Raw genomic sequence first — 26321 nt, forward strand, 5'->3', positions numbered from 1 at the left:
ATCAGCACAGCAAAAGAATCTTAGGACTTGCTCAGAGACAGTCCATCCCTCCCTTTATTAAATGTTTCCTTTTCTGAAAAGCCCTTCCCACCCATTTAGAATTTTGATATTCATAAAATTAGTTATATAATTTCTAATGATTGCAAGCATTTCTTCCAGACAAAAAATTGAGAGAAACCTGCCAAGAATTTTGAACCAGATAGTTCTAGGTGACATCAAAAAAACTTGCACAGCATTACGTAAACATGAATTTGCCCAGGAAAATCTTATTGCAACCTTCAATGCCCAGGCAACGCCAATCCACTCATGCAGCAGAGCTCAAACCTACTCACACAGCACAGGTAACCAGGTCAACATCACTAAGTTAAAACAAACAAGAAATTACCCAGGAAAAAAAATAGGATTTTCAAAATTGCTAAGACACCTGTGCCTACCTGCATACGTTTAAAATCTGATCCTTCTTGCTCTGCTGGGAACAAGCATAAAAGTAACACTTTATAGATATTGAAAAAGTGATGCACGAGTAAGCAGATTCTGCTGAGCAACTTGGGTTAGGAGCAGAGCTCTAAATTGTAGGTCATATCTTACAGCAGCATGTTACTTGCATTAAGCAACAACAGAGCTTATAAGGCCATAGCTTTTAAAATGTGTGTCAGAAGAGAGAACGACCTTTTTTTATGGTACAAAGTCTCTTATACTGCATAAAAATATCCAAACACACACACCCACTAAGCAAGGAAAATATTCCTGGCACATCCATTATGCAACCAACTTCAATACTGTCTTCTAAGGATCCTCTTCACATCTCATTATAAAATGGGTCAAAAGCACATGTCAGGATCAACACCATAATGTTCAGCACTACAAAATTGCAGACAGTGCCACAAAATAATTTTATGTTTAACAGAACTTAGGCAAATTCCCACTACTGTCCATTTTGTATTGGAGATCTCCAAGATGAATAAGGGACCTCACACCATAAGTCATGCAATCCCCTTATCTTCAACAGTGCAGGAACAAAATCCCCCTCTCTCAATGGTTTTTTCCAGATCTTGAGTGGAGTCATACAAGCAATTAGGAAGAACAAGACAGGTGCAGGTAGAGGACAAATTGCAGACAAAATACACTTTTTTTGGCATTGTACCAGAGAATAAAAAGTGAAATGAATGCCCTTTCCAGGCCTAAAATATATCTTTGTATTATCACTCTTCAAACAACATTTGTCATACACAAGGAGAATAAATGTTCAGGCCTCTGAGTTTACTTGCATAGAAGCCACCATTAATTAAACCCTAGAAGTTCAGGAATTTTAATCTGGACAGTGAACTTTTGTGCTGTGCCTATTTAGGTGGAGTCAAGGCACAAAAGGCCAATAATTGCATTTGCTTTGTTATTTGCCATTTCCCCACATATGTCTCCTGCCACTGGGCTCCCTGGTGGGGCCTCCTTGCTCTGCCAGCTGTGTCCAACACCCACCTACGCTCCCAGCAGATTGATTAGCAGGGAGAGATGAGGGCTGGGCTGGTGCTTTCATATCAGCAAAAAAGGCTTCTGCTTTTACACAGCTGTTCTTTTGCTTGGCCAAAAAGCCCCTTGTAGGAGTTGTCAGCCAAAGGAAATTAGTGTTTTCTCTGCCATGGAGTCTAATTGGTTTTTTCTCCACTGACAGCTCTTCAAGCTAAATTTAGGGAGCCAGGAAAATTAGGCTGAATGCTATTTGGCTGAGACTATGGCCCACTTCCCATACACACATGATAACCACAGGGAAGGGTTCCTTTAATTCACTGTATGCTGCAAAACTTAAGATGTATATTAACTGTATGATCAAAGGTGTCTTTAGAGACCAACATCACTCAACAAATGCAGAAAACTAGATCTCCAGTGAGCAAGACAAAAATATCATTCATTTCCATAAATGAAGCCAATTTATCCCCAGCTGTCACAATTTGTCTGACTGCTTATCTGCTCACATGTAGCTTTGCTGCACTGACAATTTACTCCTCTTTCACAATACATGATGAAATCAACACCTTCTGGAACCAAACAACTGTCAAAGAAGTTGAACTTTGATTTAAACCGTCAAGGTTCCTAACCCCTTGTTTATAAAAAAAAAAACTGCCTGAAAATATTACCCAAACACAAATTGTGCTGAGGGTGCATTACTCATTGCTTTTGAGCACAGCATATTTGTGACTATTCCTGCAAGCATGACTTCCAGCATTTAGATCTAGAATTTCCTTATCTTGCATAACAAATGGAGTGTCTGGGAGCTCAGGCTCAGCACGAGCCTATGAAGCTGGGCTATGTCCAACAGACCTGTTCCCTAAACGCTAAGTCAGTTAAATTATCAGGCATGTAAAAAGGCACATACTGGTACACAAGCTTACAACATTGTGATACCTTTACACTAAAGTGAATTTTACCGTTATTGTCCATCCCTCAAAAAGGGAGCAAGTTTAATAGAATGCAATTAAGCAGCTTTTCATGCTCTTCGGCACATGTGTTCTCCCTGACTGCACTTGGCTGTCTTTCTTTTGACTTATCTCACTGACCTGTTTTAGGTTATCATATTTTTCCTCTTATCTGTTTTCAGTCAGGGTTCTGCAGCCATTTTTCTTGTTGACTCCACAGGGCATAACATCAGCTACAAACCGAGAGGATATGCTTTCTACCCACAGCTTTCCCCACACACACTTTTTGCTGTACTACCTCCTTGGGGGAAAGCAGTTACCCAAGAATAAAGCCAAAAATTATAAAAATATAAGTTGCTTCTCCCCTCCCAATCAATCTCCATTTAACAATCAATTACCATTTTTTCTCACCATAACAATATATTAATTTGGGTTACCACCAGAATATCAGTATCTCCTTTTACTGCTGAGCCTGCATTTCTCTACTAGTTTTCTGAAAACTTCTGTCCATTTCAATTTCTTTTTCTACTTTACTGCTAAGTGATTTCTTCACCTCATAAAAAAAAAAAAAAGGCCATGTGTGACACCACAGCAAAGAGAGCATTTGTGGCTGTCCTGCCTGATTTGTGACAATTAAGAGAATTTTAGACATGGATTAATTTTTTTTTAAATCCTTGTGATTAATAGAGAACATTAATGTAAGTACCAGCCAGTCAGGCTTAAATTCCTGTTTTCACTAGCCCATCCACCTATGGCTCAGGCTAAACAGTGAAAATCTCCTTTAAAACCTGCTGCTTTCTCATGCTCTTTGAATAGCAAAACATTCAAAGGTCCAGCCCATAGGATTATAGGCATTGAATACTTTAAGGAGCTCAGGATGGGCCAATGCAGTCCAGAAAGGCTGCAAAAGCAATGAGCAAAGGCTAAATTTTGGGGACACCACAGTGGGCTGTCTCCTGTTATCCAGTTCTAGGCAAGAGGTATTTTTAGAGCACACTTAAGTATTTTGCCATTAACATTGAGAATAATTACCCATAGTCTAGACCAGAGAAAAGAATATTGAGGAAAATATGGGCCCTTTCAGATTCTGAAAGTGGGTGGAAGGAGATATTTCAATTCACAGGTAATGACAGGGTTCCAGCTTTCTAGGAAAAACTGTACTCGTACATTCCTACTCCTTTCCTCCTTGAACTGAGTTCCTGAAGAATGCAGAGGAACAAGAGTTAAAAACCAGCCAGGCCAGGAGTTGTTCATAATTATATCCCTTTCAACCTCAGGATATTAGTTTTAAATTCTCTCCCCAGGTCCTTTTTGATCTCATGATTTTTCTCCTACATCTCATCACCCCGGAGTGCAGTGACAAAGACACAAAATGTATCTTTTAACATGGCCGTAAGTGGCTTTCCATAGAGACATAGATAATAACTTATCTGATTTATAGGACAATTTCCTTGCCATGGGTTTGAAAGTCTGAAGAGATGGAGGATCTGTTCCTCCAATACTCTACTTCATGTACCAAGATAAGATAGTTCTATTGGAAAGAATATAAGTCAGCCCAGTCCCAAACCAGTTGCATGACTTTCTAGAGATGAAATACAATAATTCACCACAGGAGAAATTAAAAAAAAAATCTTGCCTTGGATTGAATTGTATCTTTCTCCTCCCTTCCCTGGTAACAAAATCAAAAGCAGCAGCTTTTGCTACCCTTGGTTACAGCAAAATGCTATAATCATGTAGCTGCACCACTCACAGCCAGCAGGAATGTATTTGACCTTACAGGCTTTATTTGCTCTTAACACACACTTGCCAGCCCTCCTGGACTTTTCCATCCCCAATTTACACCTTTATGTTTCCTATGAAACAAATTTAAGATCACATTCCCAGGCAAAGAGACCTGGAGCTTTATTTTGACTACTATACAGTAATACCTCTACTCAGCATACAGGTACATTCACTACCATAGGTTCATTTAGGACATGCCACAACAAACCAGGGATTACTTTATCTATTTCAGGGAAGAGCATTAAAAAAATACTGTGAGAAAATGGAAACTTACAGCTACATGATTTTGCAGGCTGCCACACTAACATGAATGCAGGTCAACTTTTCTTTTTGCTTTGTTTTTAATTAGTTTAATTGTTGCTAGACAAACCCATCAGCTATTTTTGCAGTATTATGAGTTAAAATTTTAGTTTCTTCAGGCTACACCTGATGTTTTTCAGCTACTCTTGATCTGCAGAACTCTGCAAATTTCTCAACCCTAACCCTCATCCCTCAGCTGTTACACAGGATATGTCAACATAGAGACTTCTGTTTCCTGCCCTGGTGATACAACACATTTACAGCAAACTACAGTCAAGAGAAGGCCAGATGACAATTTCAGCAAGGAAAAAAAAAAGAATGAGTTATTTTCTCTCTCAATCCAAAATTACTTTGTGGCACTTATCTCTAGTCCATGTTCTGCAAGCTAAATTACAAACAAATTTAACATAAATACTTTAATGAATTTAAGTGCAATTAAACAACATGAAACTTCCACAAAAGATGATCCCTGTGGAGTTGATTACTAGAAGTTAAAGCATACCTAGGAAGGGATAAATAGTGTCTTCTTTTACTGTTCTTTAATCATCTATTACCAGAGACATTAGACAAAGCTAAATAGACCTCTATTGTGAATAACTGCCTCAATCGTTATGGTCTGAAAAAACACATTACCTTGTTTTTCTGTTTTGAATAATGCTGATGATAATAAGCCATGGAAGAGCCTTCTAAACTATACTAAAGGTAAGCAACAGAAGAATAAGTTCAGTATGTGAAATTACTGAAGGACGAGGCAGCAAAACACAAGGCATTTGGCTAGATTAAGTTGTTTCAAGCCCTCAAATTGGCTCACACTGCTCAGGACCCAAATAACAATAAGTAATACCATGAGTAGTATTTATATTGAAGTATAGAATCTATACTTCCTCTAGAAATAAAGAGAAAGTAATTTCTACAAATGTGAGCGGCTATAAAAAGGGAAAAATCAGAAGCCATTGCTTTTTTAGGAGGGGCAAAATCAGATGATGAAAGGGGGAGATGTATGGGATTCTCTCACTCCCTAAGGAGTTTATAGGTCAAAAGTAGCACTGAGAGTTGACACAGCAGTGGTTCAAGGGATCCAAAGAGCTCACTCCTCATGGCTCTTTCCCCACTGCACAAGCCACATGATGTTGCTGCGCTACAGCACATTTTCTGCACTGTTATCTCTGCTCTCATTAGGATGATGGAAAACCAACTCCCACAGCAAAAGCCTGGTTCCTATGCCTCTTACTCAGTAATAAATCATAAATCTTATGTACAGATTTATGTGTGAATTAATAATCTATGCCTTCAGCTCAGGAAAAAAGCCCTTTGTACCTCAGTCTCAAGAGATTTCTAAACTCAGGCCCTGCAGGCAAGGAGTTCCCATTTCCCTCTCTTCTATGGTGAATTACTAAAGCTGATGAGCGATATCCTAGCAAAAATGCTGATTCAAGAGAACGAATAGTATTCCTTCAGAACATGTTTATTCTGCTAAAAGCCTCCTCAGAGGCCAGGGGGCGGGCAGTCCCTGCTGTCTGACCAGCTGGCTGGCCTGGCTGGCACCCTTCCAGCCTGGCTCCCCGCCGGCCGGGCAGCGCGCCATGCAGCCCCCGCTGGCCAAGAACCACTTCTGCAAAAACCCTGACACAAATCCTTCTGGTTTGCCTCTAGCTCCAACGTGCCAACAATCTATTCCAGCATGGGATGAAACAAAATGTCAGCACCCTGGAACTTTCCACAAAGGAGAAATAAATACCCTATCCTGGTCAGTTTTAGTCACAATCTGTATATGTTCTATCTACCACTTTTTCACATAAATAACTGTCTTAACAGTATCTGTTTCACCGCCCCTGCAGAAGCATGGACTTAAACATAAGGAGTATTGAGGAATCAGTCCCAAGCTGGTCATGTTTATCAAGTTTTAATTAATAACAAGCATGATAAAATTCTGAGTCCTGAGAAAAGGGTTCAGTATTTTAATACTGTTCTAGTTAAATGCTGCTTTCTGTGAGGCTTTTATAAGTAACTCTTGAGTCAGCTACCGCTCATACTACTCATTTCAAAATACTACAGACTGAAACCAGAGGGGTGTTTTACAAGGACTTTGTCATCATGCATATGGTGCTATTCTACTATCTATTCCCTGGAGAAATGACAAAGCATCTGGATTTCTAGATACTACTGTACTGACCCAATGAAACATCAGTACAGACTTTCCCCTGTTATTTGTAAAACAACCTCGTCCATCTTAAGAAATCCCGTCTTTCCATAGCTTTATAGATCCTAATTAGAAATATCTGAGAAATGTATTTGCAAACATCACTATTGCTCTAATTAAAGAACACAGTACTAGAAGTCAAATGCCAACACATTTTGGGTCTTGATAAGATGAAACAGAATTCAATAGATAATTCAATCTCACAGGCTTCCAATTTATCTCATGTTGCTCAATCAGCAGCTGTAGCCTTCTGCCCACTCCCACTAGATCTTCACTTAAGATTAAACCTGGTTAAACTGTCAGGTCATTCAGGTGGTTTGGGGTTTTTTTTTTTCTAGTTTTTTTGTTAAAAAGCTGCATTCTACTGTACATCATTTACGCAAAATGATTTATTCAGCAAATGTTGGCAGGAAAACTGGAACTGGTGAATTCAGATATTTTTCTGGAGTTGGCAACTTCTTTAAAGCACAAAAGCAAATCTGTTGTGTTTTTTTGTAACTGCATTTAATTTTTTAAGCCAAATAATTTTTTTCTTAATAGGCAATAACAGCTTGTAATTATGTTCTACTTCAATTCCCTTTACTTCATCCTCTTTTCAAAACAGCTCAGGACCCTTTTTTTTCCTCAGAAGTAAATTCCTGTATGCACTAAATTCATTTAAAAAAATCTCACATTAATTAATAGATACATTAGGGACAGAGAACATAGCAAGTCCACCAAACAAAAATAAGTGATCAGTTATTAATCCTCATCGAATAATTTCTAAGGCATGATTAATGAGTCAGCATTTTCAGTGAAACTGTTTGTAAAGCAGAAATGCTATTTTACTACACTTTTGGCAACATCCTATATTATATCATAAACATTAACTACTTCAGACATCAGTTTTCCAGCAATATTTCTTACATTAATTGCAGCCACTTTAAGTCTTTTTGAAAATTCCTCCATGCTTTCTGAAACATATTCAAAGGACAGAAAATTTCTAACAAAACAATAAAATAACTATCAGAATTGGATGCTATACTACAGAGTTTATAAAAGATTAAAAGATGATTCATTACATCATTAACTGTGACATGCAGAATAGCACTGAGATCAACACCAGCATTAATAAAGTTGGCAGCAGTAAGAGTGGGATGAGTTTACAAAAACAGTTGCAAGGAATGTAGAAAACTAAAACGCAGAAGTCTGACCTCTGCACAGGTAAATTGTAGGATTATACTAAAGCACAGGATTACTAAACAGACAGGATAAAAAAGGATAGTTTTGCTGACTTTTGTGGAGATGAATCTCCACAACTGGTCTCAAACTGTCTCAACACATATTTTTAAGGAACTGGTAAGAAGGTCAATAAAGGATATACTGTTAATGCATTTCAATTTCTACAAACCTTTCAATAACCTCTGTCTAAGTTATCTTGGGATATGAGAGATGATTATCTGATGAAGTCTGAAGAGCACAATAAAGGCTGCTTTTACAATAGAAAGCTAAAATTATTAGAGGTTACCTTTGCTGGAACCTGTGCAATTCTATATATTAATAAATTACCTAGAAATAGCAGAATGGTAAAGAGTTTTTTTATTATTTGGAGTACTCAAATTTTACTGTAGATAATTGCAGGAAAATGGTATCATCCTTTGTGACTTGGGATAAAGGGACACATCAAGCTCAGTGTCTGCAAATGCAGAACAACCTGCATGGGGAAAAGATGGCCAAATTATAAATGATGGTGGGGTTTAAGTTACCTCCTGCTGCCTGGAAGGTAAGAGATTATTTTCATTAACTGGACAAAAGTCATTCTCAAATAGACAAAGAATTAACAAAGTAGAAAACAAAACATGACAATCTCTGTCTGAATCCCAGTCCATCTGAGTCTTGAGAACACTTTCAAATTTTAGATCCTTATGAAGAATAAAAGTGAGCTGGAAAAATATTCAGGCAAGTTATCGAAGTTTCTGCAAATACTAAGCAAATTGACAGAGGAATTACAAAGGAGGACTAAAATAAAACCCATCTGATTATGACAGACATGGAAGAGCAAATAGTGAAGGATAATTTATTTCTCTTACAATAGCAACTCAAAATCAATCAGCTTTAACCTTTTTGGTAAATATTTTAAAACAAAGGAAAGTATCCCCCTCTTACAATGGTGAAATTGTGTGATGTGGAGATAAAAATTATGAATTAATTTATACAGGTAAAAAAAAAAACAAATAAAAGTTGATCAACATGTATTAGATATATATTGATGCAAATACTAGATGTGTTTCTAAAGGCCAAAGCTGCCAGAAACAAAGGGAGAAGTATTTTACCCCATCTGTTTCTTTCATCCTTTCAGGACCTGCTACTGGTCACTGCCACAGTAGATAGTTGAGCTCCATGTACTGACTTTATGATAAACAGGTATTTTGATTTGGGTCCTGTAATTATTCCTCTCTTCTCCCCACCTCAAACTCTGCCACAGTTATTATATGTTCATTTCCGTTTCCAGATAGAATTTATCCCTGCATGTTTATGCCTGCACAAGAGCTGTGTGCTGTCTGAGAAGTGACCACTCCTTTGATCTCATGCTCTTGGAATAAATGAGCATATTTAGATCTTGACCCCTCAGGAAATTATTTTATAATAAGATATTAGCACTGAAAAGCACTGCCACAAGGAATTCAATATTTTCCATGCTGGCTCACCAAAGTTTTCTATCTCATTCTGTTTAGAAACCCTGAATAAGCACCTGGAATACCTTGGGCTTTGTGGAGATGACACAGAAGCTGAAGATCAGATCCTTGAAAGTTTGAATGGGATTCTCCTGGCTATTACTGAAGATAGTTAAGTATCACTCTGGATCACGAATCAACCATTTGCACAATTCTAAAGAATTCATATCAGGTTTTGTTTATTGTGATAATCTCTATTTCAAAAAGTGATTGCTGCTGGAACTATAGCTGTCCTCAGGTTGTGTTGCTTTCTTTTCTCTCTGTATAAAACTCACTAAATTACCTGTGATCAGATAAAGTTTCTGGTCACTAAAATACCAAAAGCTCCAGAGAAATTCCAGGTTTAATATTCTATTTATTACAAACTCCTAGAATTAATTTAGGGTGACCCTATCAGGTCAGGCATTTTAAAAGTAGTTTCTAGTCTACTTGTACAGAAGTCCCTAAAGCCTTTACACATTCTCCTAAAATGACACAAACCTGCATTTATTTGAGTCTGCTGGCAGATGGTGATTTACTATCTTTGGGCCAGCTGGCCATATCTTTGATGAAAAAAGGCTAAGGGAATTGTCTGTTCTAATTGCTACTCTAATAAAAGGTATTGTGCCTACCTACAGAATTAATTGCTAGGCCATGCCTCAGGAATAGCACCTTAATCCCTGACTTCCCATGCCTTATGCAGGCATCCTTTTGTAGTCAGAGAAGATAAAACTGTTTTCCTCTTGGCCTTGCCACCCCTGCTTCAATTCAGCACAAAGCAGAGTAATCAGCTGGAACCACACTTGCTGCAATTCAAGCAGATAACTGTGTCCACATATTCAGACTCAGATAGCCTTTAAGAACCTTGTTAAATCAGAAGCTTGGATCCCACAGATACCCACTCAGAACTCTAGGAAACAAAGGAACATGTGAATAAAACAGCTGCAAACCTACTGCAGGTACTGCTAACACTCTTATCACTGCAGAGCAGAGATCCTTCCACCTACTCAGAGGGAGTGGGATCTTCCCAACTTTGGCAAAAGTCCTGAAGGGCAATCCACGATGTGCAGTGAAAGCAGCCCACGTGCTCTCAGAGATAGCCAAAAATGGTAAGTCATGCTCAAACACTACTACAAGGCATCTCACATTAGCTTCATGTTTTCACTCTTGAATCTTGTTTCATGGCTACCAGCTATTGCTATTGCAATAGTTTTATTCCTAAATGGCAAAAGCCTGGAATTCCCTGTCTTTTATCTACACAGAGGAAATGAAGAAACCTTGTATTGAAGCAGATTTGGTTCTAACACTGATACCTTTGCTGGAGAGCACAGACCAAGAAATGCTGCTCCACGCTGGGAGGGCCATTGGCCGTATCTGTTACGATAACCGTAAGTACCCACAGAGGAGAATCTGCTTTTCCCTGGCTTTAAGGCATCATTTTAAAAGGCATTGCAACCTGTAACTCATAACTTTGAGACCATGCACCTCAGCCTCCAGTTAGGTATGCAGTTCACAGAGTTCACAGACACCTGGCTGAATGCACCCCAAGCACCGCCTGAACTCTGGGCTTCCTCCCTACATTTTTGACTTCAAGTGGCACAGCTCTGTCAGAACTGCTTTGAAATCACAAGAGGAGCAGAGCCTCACACATATCTTCACCAATTTTGCAGACTTGCCTTGGGTCCAAATCCTGAATGGCTTGGACTTCTTCCAAAGTAATAAGAACATCTATAAAGCAAAGCACTTGTTTAAAAAGTGTGTTAGGAAAAAAGAGATTAAAAAAATACTGAGATATGTATCCATGCAAGGAATAGTCTTCTCTGAGAACTACTGCTTGCATGCAGGAGATCTTTGTGCTCCACATTCCCTGGGCACCAGCTTGCTAGCTGGGCTCAAAAGTTAAACAATTTTCATTTACTTACCCAAAACAGTTTAAGATTTTTTTTATCTTTAACTCCCAGACTGCCCAAAATATTTACTGCATACTGAAAATAAATACGGAAATTTTCACCCAGTATCTCATATCCATTACTCTCTGCCTTCAATCTATCTTCTCTAATCCTTCTAGTGTGGATCTGCACAACTTTACTCAGAAATTTGTGGGTATGCCTCCTTCACTGTTCTTATGAAATCCAAGCAAGATAGGTACCCGGTATAGATTCCACTAAGCTCCCTGCGAGTTACATGTATTCATCAGGGAATGACACAAGAGTTTAAAAAAGCTTTTCCCTACAATTTCATTCCCATTTGCTCATGCAACTTCTGTACACAGCACTGCTGCAGCATATGGCCATCCTGCACATCTGCTTCCCTTCTGGCAGAGCACAGGCCCAGCACAGATTTGCCAAGACTACTGTGACACACATTAATAAATCATATTACTAACACAGCAATAAATGCATCAAAGAGAAGAAAAATTAACTTCACCAATTCCCTGTCTGAATTCCAATTGCCTGTGCTACAATAGCACCAGAGCCTTCCTGGTGTCTGCCACGCACTGTCACCCGAGCAACAGCCCAGCTCTCAGCAAGACACTGCTGCAAAAGCAGTGCCACTGTGCTGTTAAGCAACCATCACTGTCCAATTTGTATCCTACAGTTCTTGGCACCCTCAAAATAATTTCAGATATTAAGCCTTCATTCATTACAAAACAAACTACAAAAAGAAAGAAAACTGTTATCAGGGTTTTCCTCAGCAAGCACATGTGGATGGACACAGTGGCTTAATACCTTAAGTCAAAGTCAAACCAGGATGTTTAGTAAAAATCTGTCCCAAACTTGCATTTCCTCCACACGCATATTAGCCTGGAGCCACCACCAAAAACTTTACAAAATCTAACAGTGTGAGAAAGAACCAGACTACCTTGCTGCTGCTAAGCATCCCAGTTAGACCCTTTTCACGGATTTAATCAGGTCCTGATTTAAGCACCTTTAACACCTCTGCTTTGCTGACCAGGCAGCCTTCAGGAAGAGCTGGTCAAGGTTGGAGTGATCCCATCACTGGTCCGAATATTAACTGACTATGCACAGAGTGAACCACTTGTCCACGTTGCTCTCTTGGCCTTGTACAATCTGGCAGACCTTGGTAAGTAAGGTCTTTTTAAAAGTTTTTTAAATTTCTGCATCTTAGAGTGAAATACTATCTCCACACTGTCACTGCCTTTCCATGCCCACAGGTTTGTGGGCTTTGTTTTTGGGGTGGGGTAAGGGCTGGTGTTTGGGCTTTGTTTTTAAAACACTGCTGATATCTAATCAGGAACTGGCCACAATATCTGGATTAGAGAAATAGCTACTCTTTCATGGAGTACCAGCAATTACTTATACTACATTAAAACAATTAAGTTTAATAGCCATCTTTTGACCCCAAATGAAGAGATGGCATAACTTCACATGATAAATTGACAGTTTCAACTACATCAGATTTGGCACATTAAAAGCTTGTTTATTAAAATTTAATTTCTGTTTAATAATTAAGTTTCTATACCTTACTAAAATGGCTTCCATCTTCATTTAAACAATTTTCAAAGCAAAAGCATCTCCACTAATTCAAAATATATTTGCCCTACTTTACACAAGTTGTGAGTAGTAATACAAGGAAAAGACCAAGTACAAAGTTTTTACCACTCTCTATATATGGTCTGGCTTGATCTACCGCTTCCTGCACTTAGGGGGATATGCAGGGAAGGGGACATGATATCACAATGCCACATTTTTCTCTTAAGAGATCTGTCCTTGTTATAGCTGTTATATTATTTAATGCCATATTCAACTGAAATGTATTCTATGTCAAAAGCGGCAAGCTTAGCTAACATACATCTTGCAGATGTTTAGGATACCAGCAAGACTAGAAGCACCTAATCAAGGCAAGAAATATACTGCTACAGCAAACTGACATGTGCCAATTGTTATATTAAATAATCATACTACAGATGGACTTGTACTAGTCAGTGAAATTAAGCCAGGATTAATTTGACATCTATGAGGTCTACAGAAATTACAGATAAACAGTTAAAGAACTTGGGGGGGGAAGTGATAGAGTTCTGCTTTCTCAGTGCCATCCAAAGAAACAGAAGAGTCAACAAGAAAGGACAAAGCCTTCAAAGACAGTGTCTAAGCATTTCAGATCATAGGGAGATATCTTTAATAATTTAATAAAATAAAAATTCTAAATCCTGACATTATCACATGCACAGATTCAGCCAAGGAAGCTCTAAGCATGACAAAAGTTGCTGAACAACTGGTGAAACAACTGAGGAGAGCAGAGAGCCATGAGAAGTTAGAAATTGTCTTTGAGGTCCTGCAAGCACTTGCAGAAAATGGTAAGGCTCCTTTTGATCTGGGTGGAACAAGGGGAGACTGGGTATTGTACTGGTTTAAGCTCTGGGTTCCAAGTTTGCCATGGGATCCTTCTAACAGAACCAGCAAGGCTTTCAGGAGAAATAAGCTCCAGGAACATGTGAGATCCTGGCCCAAACAACACATGAGCAGGTGAGAAAACAAAGAAAGGAAGGAGAGAGTACCATTCCACTACATTTCAGTAGATCCAAAAGATAGCAGATTCACACTTACTCTCCATGGTGGGTAAGAGGAAAGCAGCAACACAGATCATTTTTTAATTTTAAAAATCAGAACGACAGGGTACCAGTTCAATCCCTGTTTGGGCCATTTACTTAAGAGCTGGACTCGCTGCTCCTTCTGGATCCCCTCCAGCTCAGAATATTCTGTGACTCTGTGAAGATGCATACTCTAAGTAGCAGTACAACAAGCACTGACACTAAAAATATCTAGATATCTGGCACAGATTTTAAAGCCATTAAAGCTCATAACTGGCAGCACAAAAAACGTCAAAGACCAATGCAGAAAGCTTTGCTCATTCAGCCTTGGTGTCATCCTGGCTCCAGAAAGCTGTTACAAACAAAACCAAAACAGTGACCTGGAAAACAACTGGCTAAAGTTCGAGGATTTAGCTTTCTAGTTTGAAATGCTTCCACAAGGAGCCAAGAAGTTTTAATGTGCTTTTACTGTGATCTCTACAGATACTCTGAAAGTGCAGTTGGTGGATGCAGGTGTGCCAGAGGTGCTGTCTGAGATCCTGCTGAGGCTCCAAGGCAGTTCCCAGGCTGAAGATACATGCATTGTGAAGGCTGCATCAGATCTCATTGTCTCTCTGCTCCTTGGAGGTAAAAAGGGAAATATTACAGGCCAGGTACATAAAGAATTAGCATCCAAAAGTCTCTCTAGCAGAAGAGTTTCCATTTCCATTGGTTTCTTTTAATTGAACAGGGACCCATCCACAATCTCTTATCCTTGCAGGAATTCTCAGGCATGAGCCTTGTCATTTCTATAGCCTATAGCCCAGTGCTTGTGTCTAACAGCAACTTACTTTATATTACTACTATGCTGTATTTTGGGCAACATGGATTTAAAAAAACACCAAGAACTAGCCACTTACACTGCATGTCACCACTCTCAACCTCAAAGCAACCAGCAACATAAAGGTCTTCAGTTATTAACCTTAACAACAAAGTCATCACTGACTGACAGAACAGCTCCCTTTGGGGGTTAATTATAATCAGATATGAGATATTCTCTATTTCTCAAAACACAAATAAGTACATGCAGAAGGTTTTTGCTAAGGGCCGCGGCATCATCTCTTAGCACAGATACTTGCACCACATCCAGACACTTGCAGGTACCAAGACAGGGGCAAGGCTTATTGCCAATTTTACAAAAGAGATTGTAAGGTTGGTTATCCTCTACCCTTCAAAGATGGAAAGCCACTTTGTGAGTGCAGAGAAAACCAACACTATCAGATATCACTACTCCCTGGTTCTGAAATAGTTACTTTCTGTTCTGCAGACTAGAGACTTGCATGCTTTTAAGTTACAGGCGCTACTGATACTAAAATAATTTGGGGGGCATAATCATAACAAAAGGGGTGATCAAGTATGCAAGCCTTTGCAATTTTTTTTTGCTGAACCACACTTTATTAGAGAGGAGACTCTGGAAATATTTAATGGCAAACATATTTCTTAGAAATTAAAAAAAAATACACACCAAAACCCCACAAAAACACACAGACAAACAAAAAACCCGAACAAAAAACCACAGAGTTACTGCTGTTTTATGTTTCAAATAACTTTTAGGAAGGGAGGATTTCTCAGACATGGAGATGGGAAGAAATCTCAAGATAAGCCATTTTATCTTTCAATTCCTATTATAGAAAGTAATGAGCCTTTATACTCTGCAGAGAGAAAGAGATATTCTTATGAGCAGACTCCTTGAAAGCATGCTGTGCTCAATCAATCAGCAAAAGATCCCCCCCACACTTCCTGTCCTATCTCACTGATAGCTACTGTACTGGCTTCAAACTCAGTTTAAAAAATTGCTTAACTTTCTGCATTAATAGGTGTTTAATTATTAGAAAAAAATTCCCTCACATCTGTCTGAATGTCTGTTTGGGGTTTTTTTTTTCAAAGCAAGCTATCATTCATACATCTCCTCACCTCTGCCTCACAACCTTACTAGACTCCCTTTCTTCCTTGCCCCATACCTTGCTCTGAATCAGCCATTGTGCATCATGGCTCTACAAAGGCCACAGAAGTGCCCCCAGTGCCTTCAACTGGCTATTTCAATTTACTCAGCTGAATGGCTTGCTTTGTCACTTGCTCTTCTCCCCCCATCTTCCCCACCACAGCATTAGATGTTTCATGTGGAAGAAGTGAATAATCCCTCTCATGCCTCAGTGTGTGCCACTGATGTATGCACAGCTTTTAATCTGAGAGAAAAAAATCCTATGGAACTCTGTTCTCAGCATCAAATGACTTCTAGGCAGTGAAAAGATGACAGACAGCTTTTGCAGCTATGAAAAGTAGCTGTTCCTATCAGACTAACTATGAGCCATTAAATTGGATGTTCTGCTGCTATCCAAGCAAAAACTCCATAGGAGAGAAAAGCAATTTGGAGCTCTGTGACAATCAAAGCAAGGCAACCACTAATGGGCTCTGCCTATTTGCACTTTACTGCATGAGGGTAAAAAAAAGTTCTGACATTCTTCAGTTTGAGAGGTGGGGGGAGGAGAGAAATTAAGTTCAATTAAGGTTAGTCTATCTGAAGATCAAAATAGTTTCCCTGTAGAATTTTATCAGACCAAAAGAGGTGACCTATTTCTATGGAACCTATTCTTAAGGCAGACTGGGCAATTTTCCTCATATACTCTGATCTCCAGAGATTAGGACTAGGCAAGAGAACACCTGAAGAATGACAAGCAAAACCATCAGCTTTAGAGAATGTATGCATAAAATGGTATCAAAATATTTCTGTGTGAGTAGAATTCTAACTATTTCACAGACTAACAACTCTCATGAAAATATCCAACTACATTTTACAAGCATTTGACAAATTCTGCTCTAACATATGCAAGAAGACAGAGGAAAAACAGGCTACTAAGTGAAATGTTAAGAGATGAAAAGAATAATAGGTACTCGTTCAAAAGACAGCACATTCAAAAGCCAACAGGAGTGTCTATGACTTTGAGGTGGAAATAACATCCAAACCAGTACAAGTGTTAAAATTACTAAGGCCCCTCTTACATGCTATACATACAAAAATTAGAAGTCTGTACACCTCAGTCTGTAAACTCAGAACCATGAGAAGTACTGTTGCATACAGGTAGCGATATTATAAAAAAAGAAAGGCCTTATAAAATTGGGCCTCGCTCTGCTGAATTACCAGCTAAGCCTCTAAGTTCCCATAAGAAAGAATCAGAGGAATGAGAAGCAGTGAGCACAACAAACTATTCTGGAAAGAGAAGCATTTGCACCTGCAAAAAACAAGGAGTCTGTGCCATAAGAATCTGCAAAGAAAATATGTAAACACCTGGGTTAAGAGAGTCTTAGCACATACACACACAAGTATTTTCTAACTAATTACTTGAGTGGAAAGAAAGCTATGAACCAATTAGAGTTATACATGAGCTCTTGAAAACTGTACAAAAATGAGCTGTAACATTTGGCTTTTCTGCATGAAGAAACTGAGTCCCATCTGCTTATTACTGCAACAAAGTACTAGAGCTACTTTTGGCCAGACCATGTACTTGCATGAGGTGTGTACAGTTCCATGGATAACTCTTTATTCCAGGTGAATATGTCCTTCTATTTAGTGTTCACACTGTTTTGCCATTTTTAACAAACAGCTTTCACATGGTAAAAGCACACAATAAGGAGATGTTAATGAGTGTCAGGCTTCTCTTAGGGCACAACAAACTGCATAAAGAAAAGTATAGAAAATTGTTTTCCAAATGGCATCATCAAAAAACTTTCTTCAGAAAGGATGCCATCTGTAGCATAGAGGGCTTCCTTTTGCTCCTTAGCAGAACTTTCTCATTTCCTAACAAGGTGAGCTAAGCAGCTTCTGAAAACAAAGCTGCCACCTGTCCAGCAAAGACAGGAGGAGAAATCCAGACATGCACTGACAAAATACTACAGAGCATTGCTGGGCAAAGTGGTAGGTTTTGCGGAATGTACAAATCTGCTCTTTCACTGGGATTTAATAAACCAGATCTCTCCAGGTCAATTCATTTTCTGAGCTTCCTGTGAGTGCAGCACAAATAGACTTCTCATTTCAGAAAATGGGTTTCTCAAAAGAGGTAAGAAAAATCTAGCTCTGATTCTTTCAAGGAGTCATTAATAACAATTTATTTCATAGAAACAAAGAATAACAGCAGTACAGAACTAGTAATCAGATTTACCATTGGTGGGTAAGATCCCTGGTTTCACAATAATGTCTTAAATCAGTAGAATAGCAAAATTAAAGAGCCTTAAAGCCGTCCTGGTGAGAAATGAAAAATGCCACTGGTATTCTACTACATGTGTAGTGGAAAATGCAGCAGTAGTTAGGGAAAAGAAAGGGACTGGGGAACCTATGGTTTTGAATTTAACAGTGATTGTCCCTTGAAAGCTTTCTCGAGCCAAGCTCCACCGGAATCTGCCTCAGCATCAGTTTACAGGTAGCGGATGCTCACATCTCTCTAAAGAGGTGAAGGTTGCAAAAAACAATGCAAAAGGTAGTCTTGATCTTAGCAAGACACGAAAACAGTCAAGGCAAAGACTCCCCGAATTCTGATTTTGCATCGTCCATTGTGTTTCTTCCCTCTCTCACCTGCTTGGTTGTGCCTCTTTCTTCAGACGGGAACTGCCTGCGGCTGCTGCAGCTGGGGGTGATCCACCAGCTCCTGGATCTGCTGGAGAAGCACGTGCGGAGCGGGGACGCCTCCGTGCAACAGGCTGCGCTCAGCGCCCTGCAGAGCCTCGCCGTCCCAGGTGCACAGCTGGACACACACTCACTGCCACCTCTGCACTCAGGGCTCACCCCTGCCCAGCACCAGTAACAGCCCCTTGTGTTCTGAGGGGCAACCGACCTTTCCCCCCACTGCAGGAACGTATATTTGAATAATTAATCAGGAGTTCCTCATCTACATCAAGAGTTTAAATATCATAAAGTGGAATCTCATTACCAGCTGCTGAAGTAGTTTCTTATTAATGGCACACAACAGCTCAAGAAAAAAAAAATCAGAACAGGGTTCATAGCTTAAAATACAGAGAATGGGGTGGAGACACCTGGTAGGGATGTCCAACTTCCTCCTCTATAACACTAACATTCATTAATATTATACAGAACCAGTAAATCCTAATCTTCTTTGAATCTGCATTTTCAAAAGCTCAATCAATTATAAAATATCGACATTCGGCTTTTTGATTATCTGTTTTCTTCAAGTCTTTTTTTTCTTCAATTACAAACCATTTTAGATGTTTCCAAGTGTGTGGACTTTTAAAATGCTATTCCTACAATATACTTTTTGTCATCAATTCATAAAAATATCTGTAATATCTGTTAAGTATTTTCTAACTTCTGGAAACACAAACTATCACTTTGAACAATATTATCTGCTACCTGAAAAAGAAAAATGAAAGACACTGAGTGGAAATCCATAAACATGAATTAAATATGGGTGAACACTTGGAAATAGACATGGAAAACAATTCAAGCACCGATCTTAAAAGATAACAGATGCTTATAAAAAATTAAAAAGTCATTATGATCTAGTAAAAGGAGTCAGTCTGTGCCACTGAAGAACAAGGACATTAAGAGCAAGTTACCTAATAGGATGTGCTTCTCAATTTGCCCAATAAAAAGATGAGGGATATAGCAGTTAATTCCCCCATTTCACTGTCCAATCTTCCTCACCACTCCCCCACAAATATATGCAAAAGATAGGAAAAAAATTGCTCTGGAGGAAGCAGCTTTTGGTAGCACAGTTAAGCAGTATTAAGACTCCTTGCAGACAAGCTTCTGATTATTACAAGGGATTTACTGCACCAACCACTGGAGGAAAGACACAAAAATGAGGAGAGGAAAGCACAGAAACAAAGGCATGAACAGGGCACGAGTGAGCTCAAATACAAAGAGAAAACCCATTTCCAAGAAATATGGCTGAGTAAATCACTTCTGCACCCCAGTTCAGTTAAGATGAGCTAGCACAGAACAGGCTTCCTCAAGCAATTGGGCAAGTGGATGGATAAACTATTACAACTAGAAGAAGGAAGAGAAATAACAATGCTGTGTTTTATGTACTTTGTTCTGAGCAGGGCTAAGATCAAAAGTGACCAAACATACCCAAGAGCAGCTCCTATTAAAGTTTTAGCCCAAAAGAAAAGTCTAAGCACTCAGGTAGTCCTGACTTAATTTCTGAGCTTGCTAACAAGTTGGACTTTTCACTAGAAGCCTAACACAGCACACAATTCACAGCAGTTATGCCATATCTGCATTTTCAGATGTTTGTGCCATTTCTGAGCCTCACATTATCCCCTCTTTCCCATTTCCTAGTTGTCAGCAAGGTTCAGATGCTGGAGGAAGGTGTCGCAGAGCGGATCGAGGCCCTTCTGAGGTCGGAGAGCCCTCCTGTGCAGTTTAAACTCCTCGGGACATTACGGATGTTAGCAGATGGTCAAGGTAGGCACCTGCAACTTCAGTGAGATCAGCCGTGAGCTCCCCTCCTCCCTTCCCCTGCAAAACAAGCTGTGCAAGACTACAGGCCGAGTGTCCTGCTAACCCAATTCCACTCCATCTGGAGAGCTTCCAGCAGAGATTATTGCCAGAGGCTGCACACTTTCCAGACTGCCCCAGTCAGCCTCAGAGGTAGTTGAGAAACAAACCACATGGAACAAATCTGCAGCAGTCAGTGAGAATGGGCAAAGGCCTAAAAAGATGTTTTTCACCAGAGACACAGCAGCAGGGCATGAGCGTGAAGAAAAAGAGCCAGGTTTTAATGTCAAATCACAGGACAGCAAATCAATAAAAACTAGAGAACACAAAATGAATAAAGGGAACTGGGGTGGAGCAAGGCAGGAGAAATTAATTTCTACCAGTCTTTGGTAGAACATGTTGCCAGTTTTCTCTTGCTCATGTGGCTCAAATGTTGAATTTACTTTTCATGATAATGTATTGGATTATCTCCTTGTACTTCAGTCAGTTTAACACAGAGGTGGTATGCAAAAGCAACAATAAACTTTCTGTGCACATCATTGTGCATGTTTCTTAAAATGCGATGTTGGAATTACATTAAGATATAATTCAATATCTTAATTTATCCTTAGGCTTGCTTAGCTCTTACCAGACAGGGACACAAAACAAGTGCCATGCAGTTTGGTATTGTCTTTCACATTGCCAGAGCAGATGCTCTGGGGCACTAATCAGTACTGATTCTTTGATATGCAGGAATAACATATGTTAAAACTACAATAGTTAAGATCATTTTGTGATGAGAAGTGATAACTGACATAGAACAATTACAGACATCACTTCATTAGTTACATGGAAGAGGATAAAACCTCACTCTGCTACATTCCATGCTGCACTCCATTGCAGACACCACTTAATAAGAGAACTATTTGCATATTTTATCAAATTAACATGCATGACAGAAAATTTAGATATAGTTCTTCTATTAATTTGCACTACTTGCAGTCCAGTGAAAAGCTGTTTTCACTTACATTTCACTGTGATAGGAAATGAACACTGCAAGACACATAGAAACCTAGCATCTTCCTGTTCTGAGGCTTTGAAGAAGTTGTTGTAAGGTCATTTCACCAAAGATATATCTCAATTGTGACAAGGCATTTAACATTCAAAATTCAGACATAGTAACATAGATCTAAATTATCAAACACTAAATTATCTTTTAAAATTTTATTTACCAGCCCTAATACAAAGTCATAATTTGGCACAAGGTACAACTTCTGAATCAAACATATTAATTATCAAAATGCAAAGTAGAATAAAATGTAGGAGACTCAATGTTTATCCATTCCCACCTATGAACACACAATTCTCCCACTTTTAATTACCTTCTATTCTGTTTACCCACGAGCTAACATTGCCTTTAATTAACTCAGTCTGAAACTCTGATGAACACACATCTACTAAGAAGTCCACGCTAAATTACTTAATTGCCTTATCTAGTATAAATTCATTACTCTGACTATCAGCAGGCATGCTGAGGCTTACAGACTAGAAGAGGCAGGTTTCTTCCCAACCACAGAAAACTGCAGGCAGATCTGTCAGCTCCATTACTCTAAAGAGATGTTAACTCCTGGTTCTTCCACCATTTGGCTTCAGAGGAGCAGAATAATTTGTGCACTTCAGTAGCCAAAGGACTTTCAGCACAACTGAAAGTTCAACCTCATAAAATGACAAATTTGAATAAATTGTAAGTAAAAAGGTCTTCCTGCTAAGAGTAACTAACTGGAATTTATCTCAAAGAGCTCTACTGCCTGTCAAACTGAGTTAAGAACCCACCTTTGCCACAAATCTCTTAAACTGGTTCCATCCTCCAGCCTCTTACTTCAGCTTCCTGTACTAAGCTGGATTACTGTGATCTCTACAGACTAACTGAACATCTAACTAGAAACAAGAGTCTTGTGTTACAGGAGATAACATGCAGGTAGCTCTGAAAGCCCAGTAACTCTTGTCTCAAAACAAAGTATGCCAGCTAGGCTATAAGCTCCCAGATTCCTTGTAGAATTTTGAAATGTGCATTGTTCCTTAGCATACTGGACAAATTAAAAAAGCAAGTGTGTGTACTTCCCCATCTCCCCCAAAACAGACAGAGCACAGGCTGACTTACAGCTTCTGGAAAATATCCAGAGCAATCTTGTGGTTTATTGACACTGACCTTCTGGTGCACGCTCCATCTGGTCCTTCCAGTTTATCTCAAAAGAAATGCAGTGCACAGAGAAAGGGACAGCTGAAGGAACAGGAGCAGGGTGATGCCTCTATCAAACCTATCCCCTATTACAGATGTTCACATAATTAGAGTTCCACTTCCTAGGACAAGTTATCTAGTGAGGTTTCTTCAAATGTCAACCACAGACACTAATATTTCTAGCAAGTCTTGAGACAGGGTTCCTGAAACACCGGGAAATGCAAATTAAAGGGCTCTTCCACAGTAAGAGGAATATCTGATAACGCCTTACACATGGTTCAACACACATTCTTAAGACTCAGGTCATCCAGTTACTGACACACTGCTATTCTGTACTAAGACTTGGCTTCCCACACTGCCAACAGTAATGGATTATCACCAAAACAGCACAGACTCCCAAGAGCCCACAATTACATTTGTGCAGGGCTCCAAGTGCCAAAAGCCAAGTGGGAAAGGGATGGGCCTCCTGAAGTGTCACAACAGAATATTTATTTTCAAAGACAGAATGCTGCAAATTTCAAGCCCTACTTCAGCAGCCCTTTTAAAATGAGTCTATTGACACAGCTTATTTTGTCCTTCCCCTGCATGATTCCTTTGGAAAATATTTCCAAGATCTCTTAAAAGCTCAGTGCTTCAATTAGAGTTCTTGAAGGTTGCTGAGCACAGGTCCACCACCCCAGTTATTTGTACATTGGCATTCCTGTGGCAGACAGACTGAGGGGTTGTTGCTGTCCTATTGCAAAGGTTTCATACCTTTTCGGTGGTTTCTCATACGCAGCCCCTCACAGCACTGACTCCTCAGCACAGCCAACAAACTCCATCTCCCCCCTCGACCAGCCAACCAGCTCTTTTATAATACCCCTCTTAACTGGATCCAGCTGTGGCCTATTAGGGGCAGGCTTGCTCTTAATGCTTGATAATTGGCACAGCTGTAACTCTTTAGGGGTGAGATTACTTTCACCACTATCCCTACATTTTATCTATCCACAAGGGGTCTGATTTTGAATGCCTCTTGGTGATGCTCTTCTCTTCAGCTGATGCAGCCGAAATCCTGGGCCAAGACCCCCTGCTGCTCAACAGGCTGGTGCAGTGGTGCAGCGTGAGCGACCGCAGCGGCATCTGCAGAGAGGCAAACCGGCTGCTGGCATCCATCCTGCACCACAACAGATCCCAGGTACCAGAACCCTGCTCTGCAGGTTTCTACTGCACCCTTCTCAAGTATTTTTAAAGCTTGCAGACAGAGCTAGGGATTAAACAGCACATGCAGCTTTATAATGAAAACCATGAAGGTTCACTGACAGCCTCTCTGGTCTGCCTCAATACCAGTAAGGGGGAAACCTGTTCTCCATAAGCACAGACACCTCACAGAAACCAGCACCGTGGTCACTTACTGTCACTTGTCAACACTGACCCTGTTTGAATAAGGCTTGACAAATGGTAATAAGCAGGTAAAGTTTTTCTATGGCCATAAATATGTTTCAAATTAAAATGGTAAAAGTAAGCCAGAGCTGTCCTAATTGTCAGTCCTCTGGAAACTCCAAAGAGCCCACTCATCCATGATGGACAAATCTGGCATGATCTTTACATGCTGGCATTTTCAAACAGGCCTCTGTTTTTTGCAAATCGTGCTATTACACACAAGCATCCCAGCCATGTTTTACTATGGAGGTACTGACTAAAGTAGATACTCTCTGCACAGGCTTTGATAAAGCAAAACTAATCCTTGCTAGTTTGACGGCTTGAAATGAAAGAGTGGAATAAGGACAAATTGAAATGAGACAAAATATACATTTATCTTACAGATATACACCTATAGTTAGTTCTAAGTATAGCTATTCCAGCTATATTAGACCAGCCCTCAGCAGACATGTATCATCAATCCCAAAAGCAATGTTATCCCTAGTCTTTGAATATTGTCAGTTTGCACTGCAGCAAACAAATTATTTCCCTCTATTCAGAAGCTGAAGGGTGCAATCTCATTTCCCTCTTCATTCTACTGCATTCCTACATTAGATTTCCATCTGTTTTACCTTTGCTTTCACAGGAAGTGGTCAAAGCCATCCAGGCAGCACAAGGAGTGAAGCATCTGGTTTCCATGACAACAAGTGAACATGCTGCCATGCAGAATGAGGCTCTGAATGCCTTGGCAATAGCATCTGCCATTGATTTAGGTATTTTCCCCTAAAAGCAATTATCTGTGCAAGATCCTCAATTATTAAGAAACATTGTCATGCTGTTAATTCTAGGTAACATGTATGAAAAAGCATATTTCTTGTCTAGATTTAGCTCTTCAGCATGAAATAAAGGTTGTCACCATTCAGATCATAAAATCAATTGGCTTTGGGAATGGCCTGAAGGGTTTTTCTTATTTAGGACAGAGTCAAATTATCATGCTGTATGGACAGGTACTATTTGAGCAGCATAATATGACGCTAGAAACCTAAAAAAAAAAGAAAGAAAAAAAAAGGGAAAGTGAAGGTGATGGAGATGAAAATGAGATGATAAAGGCTATAAGGACAAGTAATATACTCAAATAGTCAATGAAGACTGTAAGTAGCAGAAATAATCTTCAAACAAACATGAGGAAAGAATAAAGCAGAAGCATAAATAAAAAGGCATTGTAGAAGCTGCAAATAAAGCAAGTGAGAAAATGGTAAAGATTCAAATTTCTTTTCCTGAGCTCATTTTCAGAGTTAGGTACAAATGTTTTCAGACTTATCCTGTATAACTTGAAAATAGGTCTGAATTTATTACAATAAAGAGACGCCACAGAAATCTATGTACCTCAAAAGGTAAATTGAAAAGAAAAATAAACTTGAAATTTGTAATTTCCTTTACCAACATGTAAGACTGAAAAGCCCATTTTGCTGCTTGTCTACCATTAAAACTTTCAAAATCATTTAGGCATCTAATGGGAATCAACATTTCTAGCACTGAAGATTGCAGGTTTTAATTTACTACAAGGTTAACTATACACAGTCAATAGTAGACTGATCCTGTCTTCAGGAATAAGGACAGTAAAGAAATTCAGTACAGAAAAGAGCACAGAAATTCTTCAGTGCAGAAGACAGATGCTCCAGACATCTCTGTATAGCCAGTTTGAAATGAAGCCAGTCCAGAACTTCCTTTAAAAAAGGAAGCATATTCCCTTTATAGTTTCTTTTCAGATAACACCTCAGGGTTACCATTTCTTTGCTTATTTTTCAGAAACTCTTGAAGAATCTTTTAAAGAATCGCAGCTAGTTCAAAGCTTACACAAACTTCTACGAGATGATAACACAAGTCCTGAGGTGAAATACAATTCATTGGGCCTTTTGTGCAGACTTCTTAATTCAGGTAACTTCATTTTAAGTTGTCTGTGAGGGAAGGATGAGTGTTTCTGAAGATGACAAGTGGTTTCTGTTACCAAAATATGCTGCCTGCAATGCTCCAGTGAATAAGTAAAGAATATTAGAAGTTCATTCTGTATTGATCACCAAAAATCACAGTCAAGTAGTTTCCTTCTCTATGAAAAGCTGATTAAACCATTAGTTGAACAAAATAAAAAAGAGAGGAAGGCATTATTCCAGTGAGTCAGTGACATAACCAAGTCTCAAAATAGCAAAATTAGAGTCATGGAGTAAAAGCATCTTTGTCCAACTTCACTATGCACAAATGCCTGGCAGTCCCACTTTT

General features: G+C 39.3%; 1 protein-coding gene across 4 annotated transcripts in view; it reads left to right on the top strand.

The window, feature by feature from the left end:
* LOC135306398 (rap1 GTPase-GDP dissociation stimulator 1-like) overlaps positions 1-26321 on the top strand; it is a 42381-nt gene that overhangs the window by 11491 nt on the left and 4569 nt on the right. For 3 of the 4 annotated variants that reach the window (XM_064430256.1, XM_064430257.1, XM_064430255.1), the window contains 11 exons: positions 9408-9518; positions 10373-10495; positions 10649-10774; positions 12342-12470; positions 13579-13704; positions 14422-14565; positions 18571-18705; positions 20270-20395; positions 23681-23820; positions 24691-24817; positions 25854-25982. In XM_064430256.1, coding sequence (XP_064286326.1) covers positions 9408-9518; positions 10373-10495; positions 10649-10774; positions 12342-12470; positions 13579-13704; positions 14422-14565; positions 18571-18705; positions 20270-20395; positions 23681-23820; positions 24691-24817; positions 25854-25982 — 1416 coding nt within the window. Of the gene's footprint in view, positions 1-9031; positions 9097-9407; positions 9519-10372; positions 10496-10648; positions 10775-12341; positions 12471-13578; positions 13705-14421; positions 14566-18570; positions 18706-20269; positions 20396-23680; positions 23821-24690; positions 24818-25853; positions 25983-26321 lie in introns of all 4 variants that reach the window. The other variant, XM_064430259.1, reaches the window with a different exon arrangement.

This window comes from Passer domesticus, chromosome 8 (genome assembly GCF_036417665.1).
Source record: "Passer domesticus isolate bPasDom1 chromosome 8, bPasDom1.hap1, whole genome shotgun sequence".
Taxonomy (NCBI): Eukaryota; Metazoa; Chordata; class Aves; order Passeriformes; family Passeridae; genus Passer; species Passer domesticus.